Here is a 16,452-nt window from a genome sequence, read left to right on the forward strand (position 1 = left end):
TTTTTTTTTTTTTTTTTAAAGTAGGCTTTATGCCCAGCACAGTGCACACCATGGGGCTTGAACTCCCAATGCTGAGATCTAGACCTGAGCGGAGATGAAGAGTCAGACACTTAACCCACTGTCACCTAGGCTCCCCTCTCAGTTCCCTCATCTTTAAAATAAATTAGGGAAAAGCTAAGTGAATGGTATGTAGACACTCTCCATAATATTTTTGCAACTTCTCTGTGAATGTATAATTGTTTTAACATAAAAAGCTTTCCTAAAAAGTAAAGGGGTCACCATGTGATCCAGCAGTTCCACTAGTGGGTATTTACCCGAAGAAAATGAAAACACTAATTTGAAAAGATATCTGTCCCCATGTTTATTTATTGCAGCGTTGTTTACAATAGCTAAGATACAGAAGCAACTTAAGTATCCATGGATAGATGAAGAGTTAAAAAGATGCATTATGTACACACACACACACACAAATATTACTTAACCATCATAAAAAAGAATGAAATCTTGCCATTTGCAACAACATGGATGGACCTAAAGGATATAATGCTACATGAAATAAATCAATCAGAGAAAAACAAATACCATATGACTTCACCCATATGTGGAATTTGAGAAACAAAACAAATAAAGAAAGATAAAAAAACAGATTCTTAAATACAGAGGACAAATGTGGTTGCCAGAAGAGAGGTAGGTGGGGGGATGGGTGAAACAAAGGTGTTAACACTTACTGTGATGAGCGGTGAGAAATGTATAGAATTGTTGAATCATTATATTGTACACCTCAAAGTAATATAACACTGTATGTTAATTATGCTTGAATAAAAAATACTGTTGGAAATACATTGAATTTACAGATAAATCTGTCTGGGGACATACAGCTTCCCAAATTTTTTGCTTAATCATACTACTGTTAGTTTCTAAGTATACAATAATCAATTTTTACCATTAAAAATTATTCTTTTTTTAAAAAAAGTTTATTTTTGAGAGAGAGAGAGAGAGAGAACAAGTGGGGAGGTGCAGAGAGAGAGGAAGATAGAGAATCCCAAGCAGCTCAGTGCTGTCAGCACAGAGCCCGATGTGGGGCTCCAACTTGTGAACCTTGAGATCATGACCTGAGCTGAAATCAATGACTGAGTCATCCAGACGCCCCATAAGAATTATTCTTATTGACAAAATGTTGTTTATGTTTTTTTTAAATATATAACTTACTGTCAAATTGGTTTCCATACAATACCCAGTGCTCATCCCAACAAGTGCCCTCCTCAATGCCCATCACCCACTCATTGTGTATGCTTATAATCCTCCAGGTTTTCTGTAATTTCCTATCTACAGCGTCTTATCCATGGTAGCAATTGAAAAACTGTGCTGAGGGGGGAGCAAGGGAGGATAAAAAAAAGAAAAACTTCTCTCTTGCATGCTACATGCTAATAAACATTCTCTATTACACTGTATATTAGCTATTTGTTAATTTCATTTCTACTGAAAAATGATTTAATTTTTATAAAGTGTAAGTGGTATTTTTGGTTCTCTAACAAATAAAATAATAATCATGCAAAAGAAAGTAAAGGAGTTACAGGAATGATCTCCAAGATCTTCTCTAGCTCTACACTGTGATTCTATGTTCTTGTTTATCTCCATTCATGTTAAAACAAGCCTCTTTCCAGCTATCTAAATATATTTCAAAGCAGAATTGTGCCCACTCCTCCTACCACAGACAAGATGTTGATTAGTCCCAGTGCAAACCTATTTTTTTTTTTTTGGCTTTCTCCAAAAACACATTAAAAGCACTCCATCCATATCCACTTTGTTCCTGCAAACAAGCTAATTCATCAAGTAGGGAGAAGCTGTTTCTGGCAGTCCATGCTTACAGAATCTCAGTTTTCCCCTAGCAACTGGGCTAATTATAACTCCAGCCACCTGCTAACAGCGCTGGATTTTCCTGACATCGGCTGGCAGTTTTAAAAGCCATCTCAGTTCTGCTGGCTCTTCCTTTACTTAGAAGATACCAAGGAGCTGAGAGACTGGGACAGAGGAAGCAACTTCCCTCGCTGGGTCAGAGCATCCAAAGGGGCTGCTCTGAACCACAGAACTTCAGAGTGGGGATGGCTGTTAGTGACCATCCCGGGCCAGCCCACACATTTTAGACACAAGGAGCCAGAGGCCCAGAAAGTGACTTGTCTTAGCCAGGAACCTGGCAGTCTTCTTGACTTCTTTCCCTTAATCTTCTCATCCCATCAATTCCCAAGTCCAACAGATATTTCACCTCCTACATATTTTACAGATCAGTTCCCCACCGCCCCCTCTTCCCTTCCTACTGCCAGGGCCCTCATCCTCTCTCTCGTTTGGCCTGTCCTCCTGACTTCCTGCCTTATCTTCCCTGAGTTCATCCCCCCCACCCACTGGAAGGATCTAGATTGTTACCTACTACTTACAGCTCAATAATGGCTCCTTCTCTTCCTCAGGATAAAGTCTACCCTTTTTAAAACGACACTAAGAATTATGCCCCGCTGCTCTTCAGCCTCATTCTGTGTCTAGCACTTCAGTTTATTGACACAAAGCCAGTTACAATTCTCCGCACACCAGGCGGTTTCTCACCTTTGGCATCTGCTTTTGGCAGTAGCCTTGTCTTCCCACCTGACCATGCACTGACTAATCATTACTCTCTTAGGAAGACAAAGCTCAGGGTCATCTCCTCAAAGAAGCCATTGTACATTTTTCCTTCCATCTATTCTGTTCAGAGAACAGAATTGGGTTAGAGATGCCTCATTTGAGTTTGCTTATACTTTGTATACATCTCTTTTACTGCTTTTAATCATACTCTACTCATCTCTGAAACCCCAATGGCCAGGATAGTGCCCAGAATATAGCAGGAACCCAATTAATGTTGATTAATGAACAAATGGATAAATCCAAAGCCCTCTCTGATCTATCCCCTACTTACCTTTCCAATCTGCTCCTATTGTAGCTACAAGCCCTTAATATCATGTTCTGGCCTTATGGGATGACTTGAAGTATGCCAAGCACACGATGTGTTTTCATGACTTTGTGCCCTCATATGTGTTATTGCTTCTATAATGCTCCCACCTGCCCGGGACGCCTGGGTGGCTCAGTCGGTTAAGCGTCCGACTTTGGCTCAGGTCATGATCTCACAGTCCGTGGGTTTGAGCCTTGTATCGGGCTCTGTGCTGACAGCTCAGAGCCTGGAGCCTGCTTCAGATTCTGTGTCTCCCTCTGTCTCTGCCCCTTCCCTGCTTACTCTCTTGTCTTTGTCTCTTAAAATAAAATAAAAGACATTAAAAAATAACTAAGTAAAATGCTTTCTCCATTCTTGTGGTGTCCTTTTAAGATCCAGTTTGACCTTAACACACGTGCATAGCCTTTCCTGGTGGATTTGGTGATTCTCCTCAGGACTTCAGAGCAATCATACATATCTCTACAGTAGCCTTTATTATTCCACTGTTACTTAGTTGCTGTCTTTCTCCACCAGCATCTGGCACAGTAGCTGATATACAGTAGTCAGTCAGTAGATGCTGGAATTAATGAATGCATGTGTGCAAACATAAGTAAGTGAATGATGGCCAAGGTGATAATGCAGACAAAGGAAACATTTGAGACAGGAATTGAGAATGACTATTCTTTGAACTATAACATGCTGTTTCTATCAGTGTGTGAACTTAGATGTATCCAATAGGAAGAGGAAATAGCTTTATAATAAATCTACACAGAAATATAAATTCTGTAGATATCATTAAGGAGATTATTATAAATGAAATAGAATTAAATTAGGCTCCAGAATTTAGTTTTAGATTTATTTCCTGGACTTTGGAAGAAAAGGCATTAAATATTCAAAGAAAAAGTTTTCTTCTTCCCAAAAAGCAAGTATTAGGATTTCGAATGAAAAGCTGTTAAAATTGAGAAAAGTTGTGTTAAGCAAAAACACACAAGTTGTTCTGGGTCAAGGCTTTCACAACATTTTAAACTAACTATAACAGTTATGGGAAAGTTGCTTTACGAGGTTTTTTTTTTGTAGTAAAACATACATAATATAAAATATACTATTTTAACCATTTTTAAGCATACAGTTCAGTGGCATTAATTATATGCATATTGTTGTATAGCTATCCATCTCCAGAACTTTGTTCCCAACTGACTGTACCCACTAAACAAGGTCTCCCCTTCGGCACCCTTCTCCAGCCTCTGGCCACGCCACCACCATTCTACTGTTTGTCCCTATGAACGTGACTACTCTAGGTACCTATATGAGTGACTGATTTATTCACTTAGCTTAACATCCCCCAAGTTCACCCATGTTGTAGCATGTGTCAGATTTTCCTTCCTTTTTAGGGCCAAACAATATCCCATTCCACGTGGGTACCACATTTTGTCCATCCATTCATCTATCAATGGACACTCAGGCTGCCTATGCCCGTCGGCTACTGTGAAGAATGTTGCTATGAACACTGGTGTGCAAATACCTATTTGAGTCCCTGCTTTCACTTCTTTCAAGTATATACTTAAAAGTGGGACTGCTGGATCGCAGCATCATTCTATGTTTAATTTTTTTAGGAATCATCACACCATTTTCCACAGCAGCTTCCTGGGTACACAAGTTTCTGGTTTTTCCACACCTTGGCCAACATATGTTACTTTCCAGTTTTGGGGGTGGTTTTTTGCCTTTTAGTTGCCCTAATAGCTGTGAAGATGGTACACCTTTTAAACTAAGAACACAAATACTTGTTACAACTATTTAATGAATGGAAACTCCCTACATTCTTCTTACTTCTACTCCCAAAAAGAAGAGGAAATAGACAGACACACCTTCACGGACCTCAGAAAGCTGAGAATGAGGAGTCACACACACAGTGTGCACAGACACGGGCCCACAGGGGCTATGCTCACACCAGGCTTCCAGAGAACTATTTAAAAGTAGTTTGGCCAAAGTCCCTCTTAATTCTTTTCTCTTTACTTATATTTCTCCCTTCCTTACTCTGCACATTTCTTCAAGTTCATGTAAATAAAACATGGGGGGGGGGGGAATAAAAACCTTAGCAGCTAACTAAACAAGGTGTCCAACTGTAAAAAGAAAACTGTCAACTCTGCTAAATAGAAGAAGAAAACCATTCACTTCAATGGCAACGGCAATGATCACTCCAGACAGTACCCTGAGAGGGCACCCACGCTCTGGTCGGTGTCTGCACGTATGCAGGATAGTAATAATCCTTCACTTACTTAACATCTCACACATTAAAACATGTCTGCATATGGGGAGGAGGGCAGGGCAGGAATTTATGCCTCCCTTTTAGGAAGCAAAGGCTCAGAGAAGTTATGGACAAGGGCAAGGACATGTAGCTAGGAATTCAGGTTTTCTGATTGGGGTCCAAAAGTTGTGTCCCTACGTTTTGATACCCCCCAAAGATATTAGCTCTTCTGTAACAGCCTTCCACTGGTTCAAGCCAAAGTTCCTAAATTAGATAGCCCGACAGAGTTCTATGGGAGTTCACAGAACTTTTGGGTGCCTAGCACAACAAGGCTGCATGTATACTGTTACTCATTATATTGCCTGAAACCTACAGAAATCAGGGTCGGACTAAAGAAAATCAGTCAGTGAACCAAAAAGAAATGTAACAAAGAAAACAGATCTTAAAATTCCTCACCACAAAAAACAATATTTTAATAACTATTTATGGTGATGGATGTTAACTTAACGTGATCATCTTACAATATGTACACATATCAAATCATTATGTTGTACACCTAAAATAAATGTTATATGTCCACTATATCTCAATTACAAAAAAGATAGTTCTTAAAGAAAATCAAGATAAACTGAATTAAAAACCCAACCAAGCTACACGACAAAGTATTAAAATAAGACGATGAAATTAACAAACCCAGGCTTTCTTATTTAAAAACAATTTTTTTTAAAGTTCATTTTTGAGAGAGAGAGAGAGAGACAGAGTGTGAGCAGCAGAGGGTCAGAGAGAGAGGGAGACACAGAATCAGAAGCTGCATGCAGGCTCGGAGCCGTCAGCAAAAAGCCGACGCGGGGCTCAAACCCACGAACTGGGAGATCATGACCTGAGCTGAAGTCAGCTGCTTCACCAACTGAGCCACCAAGGCACCCCCCGCCAGCCTTTCTTATTTATTCTGTTTGAAGGAACACTTGTATTTAAGGGTGACAGTAAATTTGCTGCAATAGGGACACGTGGATTATATTATGTTATTTATTTACAGGCAAACCAAAATGGAGAATTGAAACAAATAGGACAAATGGTCCCAAATCCACTACTGAGGAAAAAAAAACTGACTTGAAATTAAAAAATGGGTGCACCTTCGTGGCTCGTCGGTTAAGTGTCTGACTTCGGCTCAGGTCGTTACCTAACAGGTCGTGAGTTGGAGCCCCATGTTAGGCTCTGTGTGAACAGCTCAGAGCCTGGAGCCTGCATCAGATTCTATGTCTCCTCTCTCTGCCCCTCCCCTGCTCATTCTCTGTCTCTCAAAATGAATAAACATTAAAAAAAAAGAATAAAAAAGAAAAAATGATTCGATTTATCCAATAATTGGACTTATCTGGATAATTTTGTCATCTCTCAATTTGTCAAAATAATGGCAAATACTTCTTGAGGGCTTACTGTCTGATAGGCATTGTGCTATTTTCAACTAAGTGACTTATTTAAGCCTCCCTCAGATCTTATGAGAGGTGCTTTTACAACACCCACTTCAGCTCAGAGAAATTAGAGTTATTTTCCCAAATTAATGCAGGTAGCAAGTAGTAAATCAAGATCCTATCTCAGGTCTGTTGGGTTCATAACTCTTACCTACTATGCCCATGATCACCGAATAGGAGAAATGATGAAAATTTAGGGGACAAGTAAAGTCAGTAGGCTGTTTATCATGGTTTTTAATATTTACTACTTTGCATGCTGTGTATAAGCTTCACGGTTTGCTCAGGAAAAAATATCATCCAATCTCAAAAATGAGAGACCACAGCTCAAGGAAGTCAGGAGGGCGGCACCTGGAGGCTCAGTTGGCTAAGCATCCAACTCTTGGTTTCAGCTCAGGTCATGATCTCATGGCTTGTGGGTTCAAGCCCTGCATCAGGCTCTGTGCTGATGGTACAGAGCCTGCTTGCGGTTCTGTCTCCCTCTCTCTCTGTCCTTTCACCTGCTTGTGCTCTCTCTCTCTCTCTCAGAAATAAATAAACATTAAAAAAATTTAAAAAAAAAGGTTAGGCAGTTGAAGGGCCAACATACAATGAAACACAACTCTTCCCACTCCTATCTAAAGGCCAAGACCCACTTCAACCTTCTCGTATCAATTATGTCCTATCTAAACATGGACTCTACCTGGGCCAGGATGATGACGTTCCGTTTTTCCTGACAGCTTTGTTATTGGATCTGGCCCTGTCTGATTCTAATTTCCACGTTTAAAATGGAAACTTAAATCTTTTTTAAAGCAACCCTAGGTAATAATAAATCCACACAAGTTTAACATGTAAGTAGTCATCATGGAGCAAGATACAGGAGACAGTGGACTTGTGTGCTGTTGGGGCCTGGGTGTTTACCACACAGCAGTGCATTTCATACATTCCAGGGCCAGGCATATTCCAGGCAGTTGATTCAAGCAAGTGGCCGGCAACACACTCAGCTACCACGGGAAGATGCAGGATTGATAATCAGCAACGACTAGGAAGTCAGCCAAGTTGCCACCCAGAAATTATTTACCAGAGCAGCTGCGGTCCAGAGCCAGCCTCCCTAGCAGTGGCCATCCTCAGCTGTGGCTCATTGACAGCGTTTTCGCACTTAACTTTGTTCCAGAAGCAGGAGCTGTATGTCCTGCAGTGGTTTCTCCCATGCTGTATGCGTTCAACATGTCTTCCCACAAAGACTGAACCTACAATTGACATTTGCTACCAAGAGGGGGCAGTGGTACCTAATCATGGAAGCGTATGCCCCACTTTTCATTGTGCTGAGGGTAAGCAGACTCTTCCTGTGGTTTTCCTTTTTTTTATTCCTTACAAAAATGGACATTTGGAGGACAGTTAAACATTCAATGGAAAAGCCTCCAGCTTCACAGAACCAATTTTTATGTATAATGTAATAATATTTTGTTAATCCATAGCTAGTAGGAGTTTTAAGATCATTTCTGAATTCTCTGAATAGCTCAAAAGACCGAAACTCCTAACTCCTTTTTTAATTTACTTGCTTTGAAGGGGATTCTTCTAGGTTTTTATGTAATTGTGTAACTCTTACAACTTTTTTTTTTTCTTAATGTTTATTCTTTATTTTTGAAAGAGAGAGAGAGCAAACAAGCAGGGAAGGGGCAGAGAGAGAGGGAGACAGAATCCAAAGCAGGCTCCAGGCTCTGAGCTGCCAGCACAGAACCTGACACAGGGCTCCAACTCATGGACCATGAGATCATGATCTGAGCCAAAGTCGGACGCCTAACTGACTGAGCCACCCAGGCGCCCCTAACTCTTAAAACTTCTCATGCGATTAGACATCTGTGTTGCTTCTTTTACATTAAAGATTATATCGATTTTAGTCTCTTGCTCAATCAACTAACTACCTGATGACTTGCTACTTGGAAAGAGAAAGATGGAACCCTCTCTCCAGCCCTTTCTATTTTTTTTAATGGTTTTTATTATTTATTTTTGAGAGACATAGATAGTTCGAGCAGGGGAGGGTCAGAGAGAGAAGGAGATACAGAATCGGAAGACATGCTCCAGGCTCTGAGCTGGCTGTCAGCACAGAGCCTGACGCGGGGCTCGAACCCACGAACCGTGAGATCATGACCTGAGCCAAAGCCGGACGCTTAACCAACTGAGCCACCCAGGCGCCCCTCTCCAGCCCTTTTTAAAGTTTCCCGTTATTTCCCTTGCCTGAAGTCATCATGTGAAATGTTTGATTATCTCTAAGACAGTGATTTTTCACTCTTTAGTGATTATCTCAACAAAAATCTGCTGTGGCAAAAATATGCAAAATGATAAAATAATTACTATTCCACAAGAGACTTATACTACATGTGTTTCATGAGCATTGGTTTTATTTAAAAGAGTCATGCGTACAGCACCCAAGTTATTGCGGATTCTGACTCAGTTGGGTGTGATTTCATGTTTTTACTATATTTAAAGTGTCCTTCCATTGCTAAAGAAAAATCAAGCTAAGTTTGGTCACAGAACAGGGCTCTAAATTCATACATGAACCACCTGACTTACCGTGTGATGTACTGCACGTCACCCCAGACGTCACTGTCACAGTTACTGTAACTGTCATTGTCCTAACCTTATGGACGCACAGTGTGACTGATAAGGAGGAATGTAAGACATATTCATGGGTATAGCAGAGGCTGAGATTAAAAGAGCCAAATCTCTTTCTCACCTTATAATTGCACAACAGCTATTACTACTGGCATTTCTACTGGTAAACTACTACCCCCTCACATACCTATACAGCTATGACATTTACAAAGTTCTGTGACAGAAGTCTTCTTATTTCATCTTTAGGGCTGCTGTTTACTCATATGCTCTGTAAATAATTTTCAGGGCCTGCGGTGCTGTGCAGTATTCTCAATGCCAATTCTACAGGACAGACTCAGAAAGGTTAAGGAACTTGCCCCGGTCCCCTGATTGTCCAGGGCTCCAGCTGGAGTAGTCTTCTGATCCCTTGTCCTTCCATCCACATGGAGCTGCCCAGGGGCACCTGGGTGACTCTGTTGGTTTAAGTGTCTGACTTCGGCTCAGGTCATGATCTCACAGTTCGTGGCTTTGAGCTCAGCATCAGGCTCTGTGCTGACAGCTTAGAGCCTGGAGCCTGCTTTGGATTGTGTCTCCTTCTCTCTCTGCCCCTTGCCAGCTCACACTGTCTCTGTCTCTCTCTCAAGAATAAATAAATATTTAAAAAAAAAATTTTAATGGAACTATCCAAAGTGGCTTCTATCAATCACGACACTAGGATAAACTAATTTCAACTATGATATTAATGATTGATGATGGCTTTATGTTTTGCGTTCCAAATAAGAAGAGCATTTTAACTTAAACCTTTAGTGCTTCCCAGATAATCACAGCCAAATGGCAGGAGGAATATGACAGCTGGATCAAACAAAGATTGGTAAGAAAGGGAAGGGAGGCGACACAGCAGCCCGAGATCTCTTCAATCCTATGATGTTAGTAATGGCCTGGCTACTCTGTACTTGACTAGGAAAAGACAGGGCCTAGGGCAGGTGACAATGTCTCTCCCACCCTGCCCCCCTAGCATCTTCTCCAGGAGAGTAAAGCCATCCTATGCCCCACCCAAATGTTCCCTGAAGACTGTCTCTGTTAGCCAGTGCAGAGCAGAAGGTGAGACCAAATGACTCAGTCAGTTGATTCAGGTTAAAAAAAAAAAAAAAAAAAAAAAAAAAAAAGCCCTTTCCCTTAAATGATCTAAGAAACTGCCCCTACCTTTGGCCTTGCTTTGGAGACAGTTAATGGAAAAATGCTCCTCCCTCTGCACGATGAACACATTCATTCACTATTCCTACCCTGAGGCAAAGACATTTCCCATGCCTCTCCATCTCTCTGCACCCTTCTGTTTCTCTGCATCACCAACCCTCACCTGGCAAAATCCTCCTTGACCTTGGCCCCTGGCCACTCCCTGGAGGCATGCTCCCTCAGCAGCCACACAGGAGATGAAAGGGAAGTCTGGACCAATTTGAGGGAAATTCAGCTTGAAACATGGAAATTCAGGACAGAGAGAAAACAGCATGAAATGTAGCTTAGAATGTAGCTGTGCACAGTAATTGAATTTACCAAATAACTGGGTTTCAAAGACACCAGTTATTCCTCTGATCCAACATATTATCTGGCGGCCTGTGAAAGCTTCCCAACTTTCTTCTCAACAGGACCGGGCAAGCGCACACAGACAATGATAATATTTGTGCAGTCTTCTGGTGTAAACAGCTGGAGATCTAGAAGCTCTGAAAAAGTCAGAGGCAACGGTCTCCGGGTCACCCAGGCCACCGAAGAGCCTGCCCAGACATTAAGAGGGCAGAGGAAACCAATACCATGGCACCCAGAGAGGAAGCTCCATCCCAAAGCCTAGCGTTCTCTTACCAAGGTGCTGCCTCATCTCACCCCCCTCTTTCCCACCCAAATAACCCGAAGACAGGGAAGCCCCCCCGCACCCCCCCAGGCCAGCTGCTAGGCTGTCAGCACCCTTTTCCTCATTCTTCGGTGGACTAGTCCTAAGCCTGAAGATGCCTAGGATTTGGTCTGTAAAGCTTATGTGCATAACCATCTTGAACCTGCTCAGCCCCAACCCTTTGCTCCATCAGCTCACTCTCTCACACACCCCCATGCCCCCCACCCCCACCTCCAGGGCCAGAGCTAGAAGGGGCTCTTCTCTATTGAACCTAGGGCCTGGAAACTACCTGCTGCAGTCACCCCTGGACCTTTTTAAAAAATGTAAATTTCCAGAGGGGCCTGGCTGGCTCAATCCTAAGACCACGTGACTCTCTTGTGGTCCCAAGTTTGAGCCCCATGTTGGGTGTAGAGATTATGAAAGAAAAAAAAAACAAATAAACTTTTAAAACTATGCAAATTTCCAAGCTTCCCTTGCCTTGCATTAGTAAAGCAGAACCCTGGGGCGAAGCAGGGTACATTTTAATCCAGCTCCCAAGGGTGAGTGTGTGGAACACCTCACAGGTGTTTGAGAGCCTGATTCCATCCAGCTCCTTCTCTTTACACAGAAGGAAAGTACAAAACAGGCACAAACAAGGTGAAAGGGCTTGTCCAAGGTCACCCGGCACCAAGCACCAACCAGCCTGGGGTGTGGGACCCGCCTCCTTTCCTAACACACAGGAGACAGAAAGAGCCTGGAGCCGGCAGCGGTGGGTGGGCGGCAGCCCCCTGCACTCACCCGCTTGTAGACGTCCTCACGGCTGGCCTCATACTTCTGCTGCATGCGCTCCTCCAGGAAGTAGATGCGCAGCTTGAGGCTGAAGTTCTCCTTCTTCAGGTCATTGAGGTGCTGGGACAGAGTGCGATACCCATTAGACATGGTGGGCAGCCCATGGGGCGCAGTGTGCCCGATCGCCCGTCACCCTAGGGACATGGTGCGGCTGGGCTGAGATGAGCCGCCGGGACGCCGCAGAGGCTATGGCGCCATGACCCTGGTGGCTGGCTGACGCTCTCTGTCTTGGGGACTGGGGACGGGGCTCCCTGCTCTGGGTGGCAGAGCACAGCGCAGTTTCTTTTTTTACCTCCCGGAGGTATTTGCGGAATCCCTGACAGAGGAACACACTTCGTGAACTCAGACACAAGTGGTGTAACCCGACTCCACCCGAGCCTCCCAGGCCCAAGGCAGGCAGTCAATAGCTTCTCAAAGAAGAGAGAAAACGGACCGCCAGGAGCTTCCAGGAAACGGGGAGTGGGACTACTTCTAGGTGCTGGTGGGCTTGCACAAAACCGAAGGACGTGAAGGCTTGCCTGTGTGAGCGGGCACTAAGTTTCTGGTGCCTGATTTGCACAATGAAACCCAAAGGAGGGCACGCAGCTGGCTCGGCTGGTAGAGCGTGTGACCCTTGAGCTCAGGGTGGGAGTGGGAGCTGCACGTTGGCTGGCAGCAGAGTTTACTCAAACAAATGAACCAAAAACAAACAAAACAAAACCTAAGCGGTGTGGCCAGAGGCAAGCAATACATTGCTGTGGGGAAGAGCACGTGTACCTTAAATGGGGACCACGTGCAAACATCCCCTTTCTGTCAGGTGCAAGTCTTAAAGAGCTATTAACTGGAGGGTTCTCCAACTTCCTCTGATGATCCAGAATTCACCTCTAATCAGTTCCTTCCCAGTTTTCCTCCCCAGACTTCTTGAGCCCTGAGGCAGTAAAATGAACAGCCTTTACTACACCACCTGCCTCTTACCCCCACACCCTAGAGCCATCCCCAAAGAGAGTAAATCTCCTAGTTCCTCGGAATCTTTGCAGACTGTTGACCAGTTAGACGGCCTCACAAAGAGGTGGGTCAAAGCCTCCCTCCAAGGAATGATGGAAAGAACGGGTTGGGCCTGGGGCGGGGGAGAAGGTGGGGGGAAGGCGTCAGTCTGGAGCCCAGAGATTTCAGCCAGTCACTGGTTCTTAACTCAGGCACCTGCCAAGAGAAGCCAGGCACTCATCACCAGATCTTGCTCGTAAAGCAACTCAAGATCCTTGAGTGACAGCTGCAATATTAGCAGGAAGTATTATTTATATCACATCACAAGGGACATTGAAGGTGACCGGGAGACCATCCCACAGCCCAGATATGAAACACAGTTCTTGTGCTAGTAATACCAGGTCGGAAAAAAAATTAATATTAACGTCTAAAGGAAACTAGAACCTTGATACTTAAATCAAGTACTCATTTCTTTCCTAACCTGCCTGCTCTTCATTCTTCTAATTTTTTCTTAATTCCTCATAATAATTCGAATCACCATCTCCTGAGGATCCACCGGGTAGTATGAATGATACAAAGATGAAGCTGGCTCCAACTCTCAAAGAGCTGGGTGGCTATATAAATAAAGGGGTGTGTTTTACACTAGAATATCCTAATCCTGTGTTATTCAAACTTTTTACATTTTATACTGCAATCCATCGAGTACACACACCTATGCACACACATACAACTGAACTAAAAGCTTCACAAAGTATTGTCACCATTGCTAATGTGTGATGTGCTCTGGTATTTTCTATTCTATTATTCTTCCTGGGAGGGACCTGTGATATTGATTTCATGATCCACAGATACGTTTCGTATTGAAGCTTGAAAACACTGCATCTACTGGAACCCAGAAGAAAGAGTGATTAATTCTCACTGAAATGATGAGAAAATGCTTCTCTAAGAGCTACCCTTGTACTGTCCTTTCAAAGATAGGAAAAGTCTGAGTGAATAAAGTGGCCTCACTCAGGAGGGCATAATTAGAACTGAGCATTCAAATAAATTTGGATTATAAGTAGGCAATACATTTCTTACCACTGACTGTAACTTAAGACAAAATATTCCTCGTTTCTTAAAAAAGGTACACGTTTAAAATTCATTTAGCTGGTTTCATTAAATCCATGCTCTTAGAATAAAGGAGTGTCATTCAGGCTTAGAGACCGTGAGGAAGAGGAAAATCTAAATAAAAACTCAGAAGATCCTTTTCTGGTCTGAGCTCTGTTACTAAATAGCTATATGACCTCGGAAATTCACTTCCCCCAAGGCCTAAATGTCCTCATTTATAAAATGAAGTGGTTGGAAAGTAGGTGATTTTTAAGGCCCTTTTCTGGTCTAGGCTCCTAGAGGAATAACCTTAAAATCTACTTATTATCTGCCTACTACCATTTTGCACAAGGGGAAACAGGCTGCTAGATTCTAGGTGAGTGTTTAATCACGATTTCGATGAGTACTTAGATCTTTTGATCACATAAGATAATATAATAAAAGTTTTAAGGGGCACGTGGGTGGCTCACTCAGGAAAGCGTCCAACTTCGGCTCTGGTCATGATCTCAGGTCTGTGAGCTTGAGCCCCCCCCCACTGGGCTCTGTGCAGACAGCTCAGAGCCTGGAGCCTGCTTCAGATTGTGTGTGATTGTGTGTGTGTGTGTGTGTGTGTGTGTGTGTGTGTGTGTGTCTGCCTCCTCCTCCACTTGTGCTCTCTCTCAAAAATAAATAAACATTAAAAAATTTTTTAAATAAATAAATGTTTTATGAAGGGGTGCCTGGGGTGGCTCCGGTAGTTAAGTGTCCAACTCTTGATCTCAGCTCAGGTCTTGATCTCAGGGTCTTGAGTTCAAGCCCTGCACTGGGCTCCACTCTGGGCATGGAGCCTACTTAAAAAAAAAGTTTTATGGAAAGTAAGGTTCCATATGAATGCAGGGTATTCTTACTCTACCTGGCTATTTCTTTCTGCACAGTAATGCCTGTTGCCTCTTCTGCCCAGTGATACCTGACTTTTCTATCTCTCTGGCCCTTTTTCTGTTCTTTACCCCCCACCCCAAGCTCCTTAAAGTGCTTAAACAATCGTTAGTTTTTCCCCTTCTGATTGTGTTCTCTTCACGCCTTCTTCCTCAGAGATCGTATCCACTTTTAGGGTTGTGGCTGTTATCTTCCAAACAACCCCTAAACCTTCCCTGAGTCCTCTCCCCCGAGGGCTAGCCCTACATATCCAGCTCTTGGCTCAGCCCGAATGCTCCATTCTCATGGCAGACCTCACAGCAAAGACTTTCGCAAGTCGGACACGTCGCCAGACATCGCTGTAGCCCATCACTACAGCCGGTCTGTTCTCCACATTATAGTCAAAGTAACGTTTTCACAACAGTCTTATCCTGACATCTCCCTTACTTGAAACCCTTCACAGGCATCTCATCACTCTTAGAATAAAAGAAAACGCTATCACATCCCCTCAAGAAACCTTTTTTTTCAAGTCCTAGCTCTGATCCTACCCAAACAACAGCCTTCCCTGCTACCCCAGCCTGAAAAGATGTCTCCCCCTTTGAACTCCTAAGACAAATATTAACATTTGCACGTGTCTCGTGACATTGCTTGTCTGTGGTCTTCAAGGGTTACTGACACTTTTAGGGCTCTTGAACTCTTCACATGTTTATGTCTCTCCACCTCGTCCGTGTGGTGCCCAAGGGAAGGGAGAACGATTCTCGTATTTCTCTATTCCTTCAGCTCCCCAGGAACACTCAGCCCGCTGTGCAGACACAGCCCGCTTACTATCACCTGGATCACACGAGAGTGTTTCAAGGGCTGAAGAGGCATATTTGGTATCTTTACGTTGTCACTGCATAGTATTTTGGAAGCACTCCCTAAATATTTCTTGAATTACTGAATATTTTATTTTTTGCTGATTTGGTTTGTTAGATAGGGGCTAGCCTGGTGATATTATTCTCCCCATTTTCCAATAATATAGAAAGGTTTGTTTTAAGAGTTCCAAAGAGACAACATTTGCTAGAATGGTTACTGTAGAAAAAGCGTATATGCCCATCCAGACCTTTGCCCTGGACTCCAATCTGCATCTCACTCCCTAGTGGAAACGCCCACTTGAATCGAGACCTGTGGTACTTGTGGCATTGAACTGGACCTCCTGATCTGCCCCAGCACACACGTTCCCTCCCCAGTGGACCCCGTTTCAATTTGTAACAACTCACTATTTGCAGTTCTTCAGGCCAAAACCTTTCGAGTTCTTCTTATCTCTCCTTTCTCACACCCAGCATCTCATCTGTGTGTAGATCTTACTATTTCTACTTTGTATCTGCATGTAAAGTACCACTGCACTGGCACCTCTACCACTCTGGCCCAATATACTGTAACTGGTCTCTCCTCGAAATTATTTAAATAGCCCCCTTACCTGGTCTCTCTGCTCCCACCCTTGCTCCCCTATTCTAAACACAGCAGCCACAGTGAGCCTTGAAAATACATTGGATTTCTCCTCTGCTGGAACCCCCACTGG

General features: G+C 43.3%; 1 protein-coding gene across 8 annotated transcripts in view; it reads right to left on the reverse strand.

Annotated features, from left to right (window-relative positions):
* LOC115299509 (myomegalin-like) overlaps positions 1–16,452 on the reverse strand; it is a 180,838-nt gene that overhangs the window by 122,793 nt on the left and 41,593 nt on the right. For 6 of the 8 annotated variants that reach the window (XM_029948898.1, XM_029948905.1, XM_029948904.1 and 3 more), the window contains exon 4: positions 11,898–12,008. In XM_029948898.1, the coding sequence (XP_029804758.1) occupies positions 11,898–12,008 (111 nt within the window). Of the gene's footprint in view, positions 1–11,897; positions 12,209–16,452 lie in introns of those variants that run through there. The other 2 variants (XM_029948902.1, XM_029948903.1) reach the window with 1 other exon arrangement.

The sequence above is a fragment of the Suricata suricatta genome, chromosome 8 (assembly GCF_006229205.1).
Source record: "Suricata suricatta isolate VVHF042 chromosome 8, meerkat_22Aug2017_6uvM2_HiC, whole genome shotgun sequence".
Classification (NCBI taxonomy): domain Eukaryota; kingdom Metazoa; phylum Chordata; class Mammalia; order Carnivora; family Herpestidae; genus Suricata; species Suricata suricatta.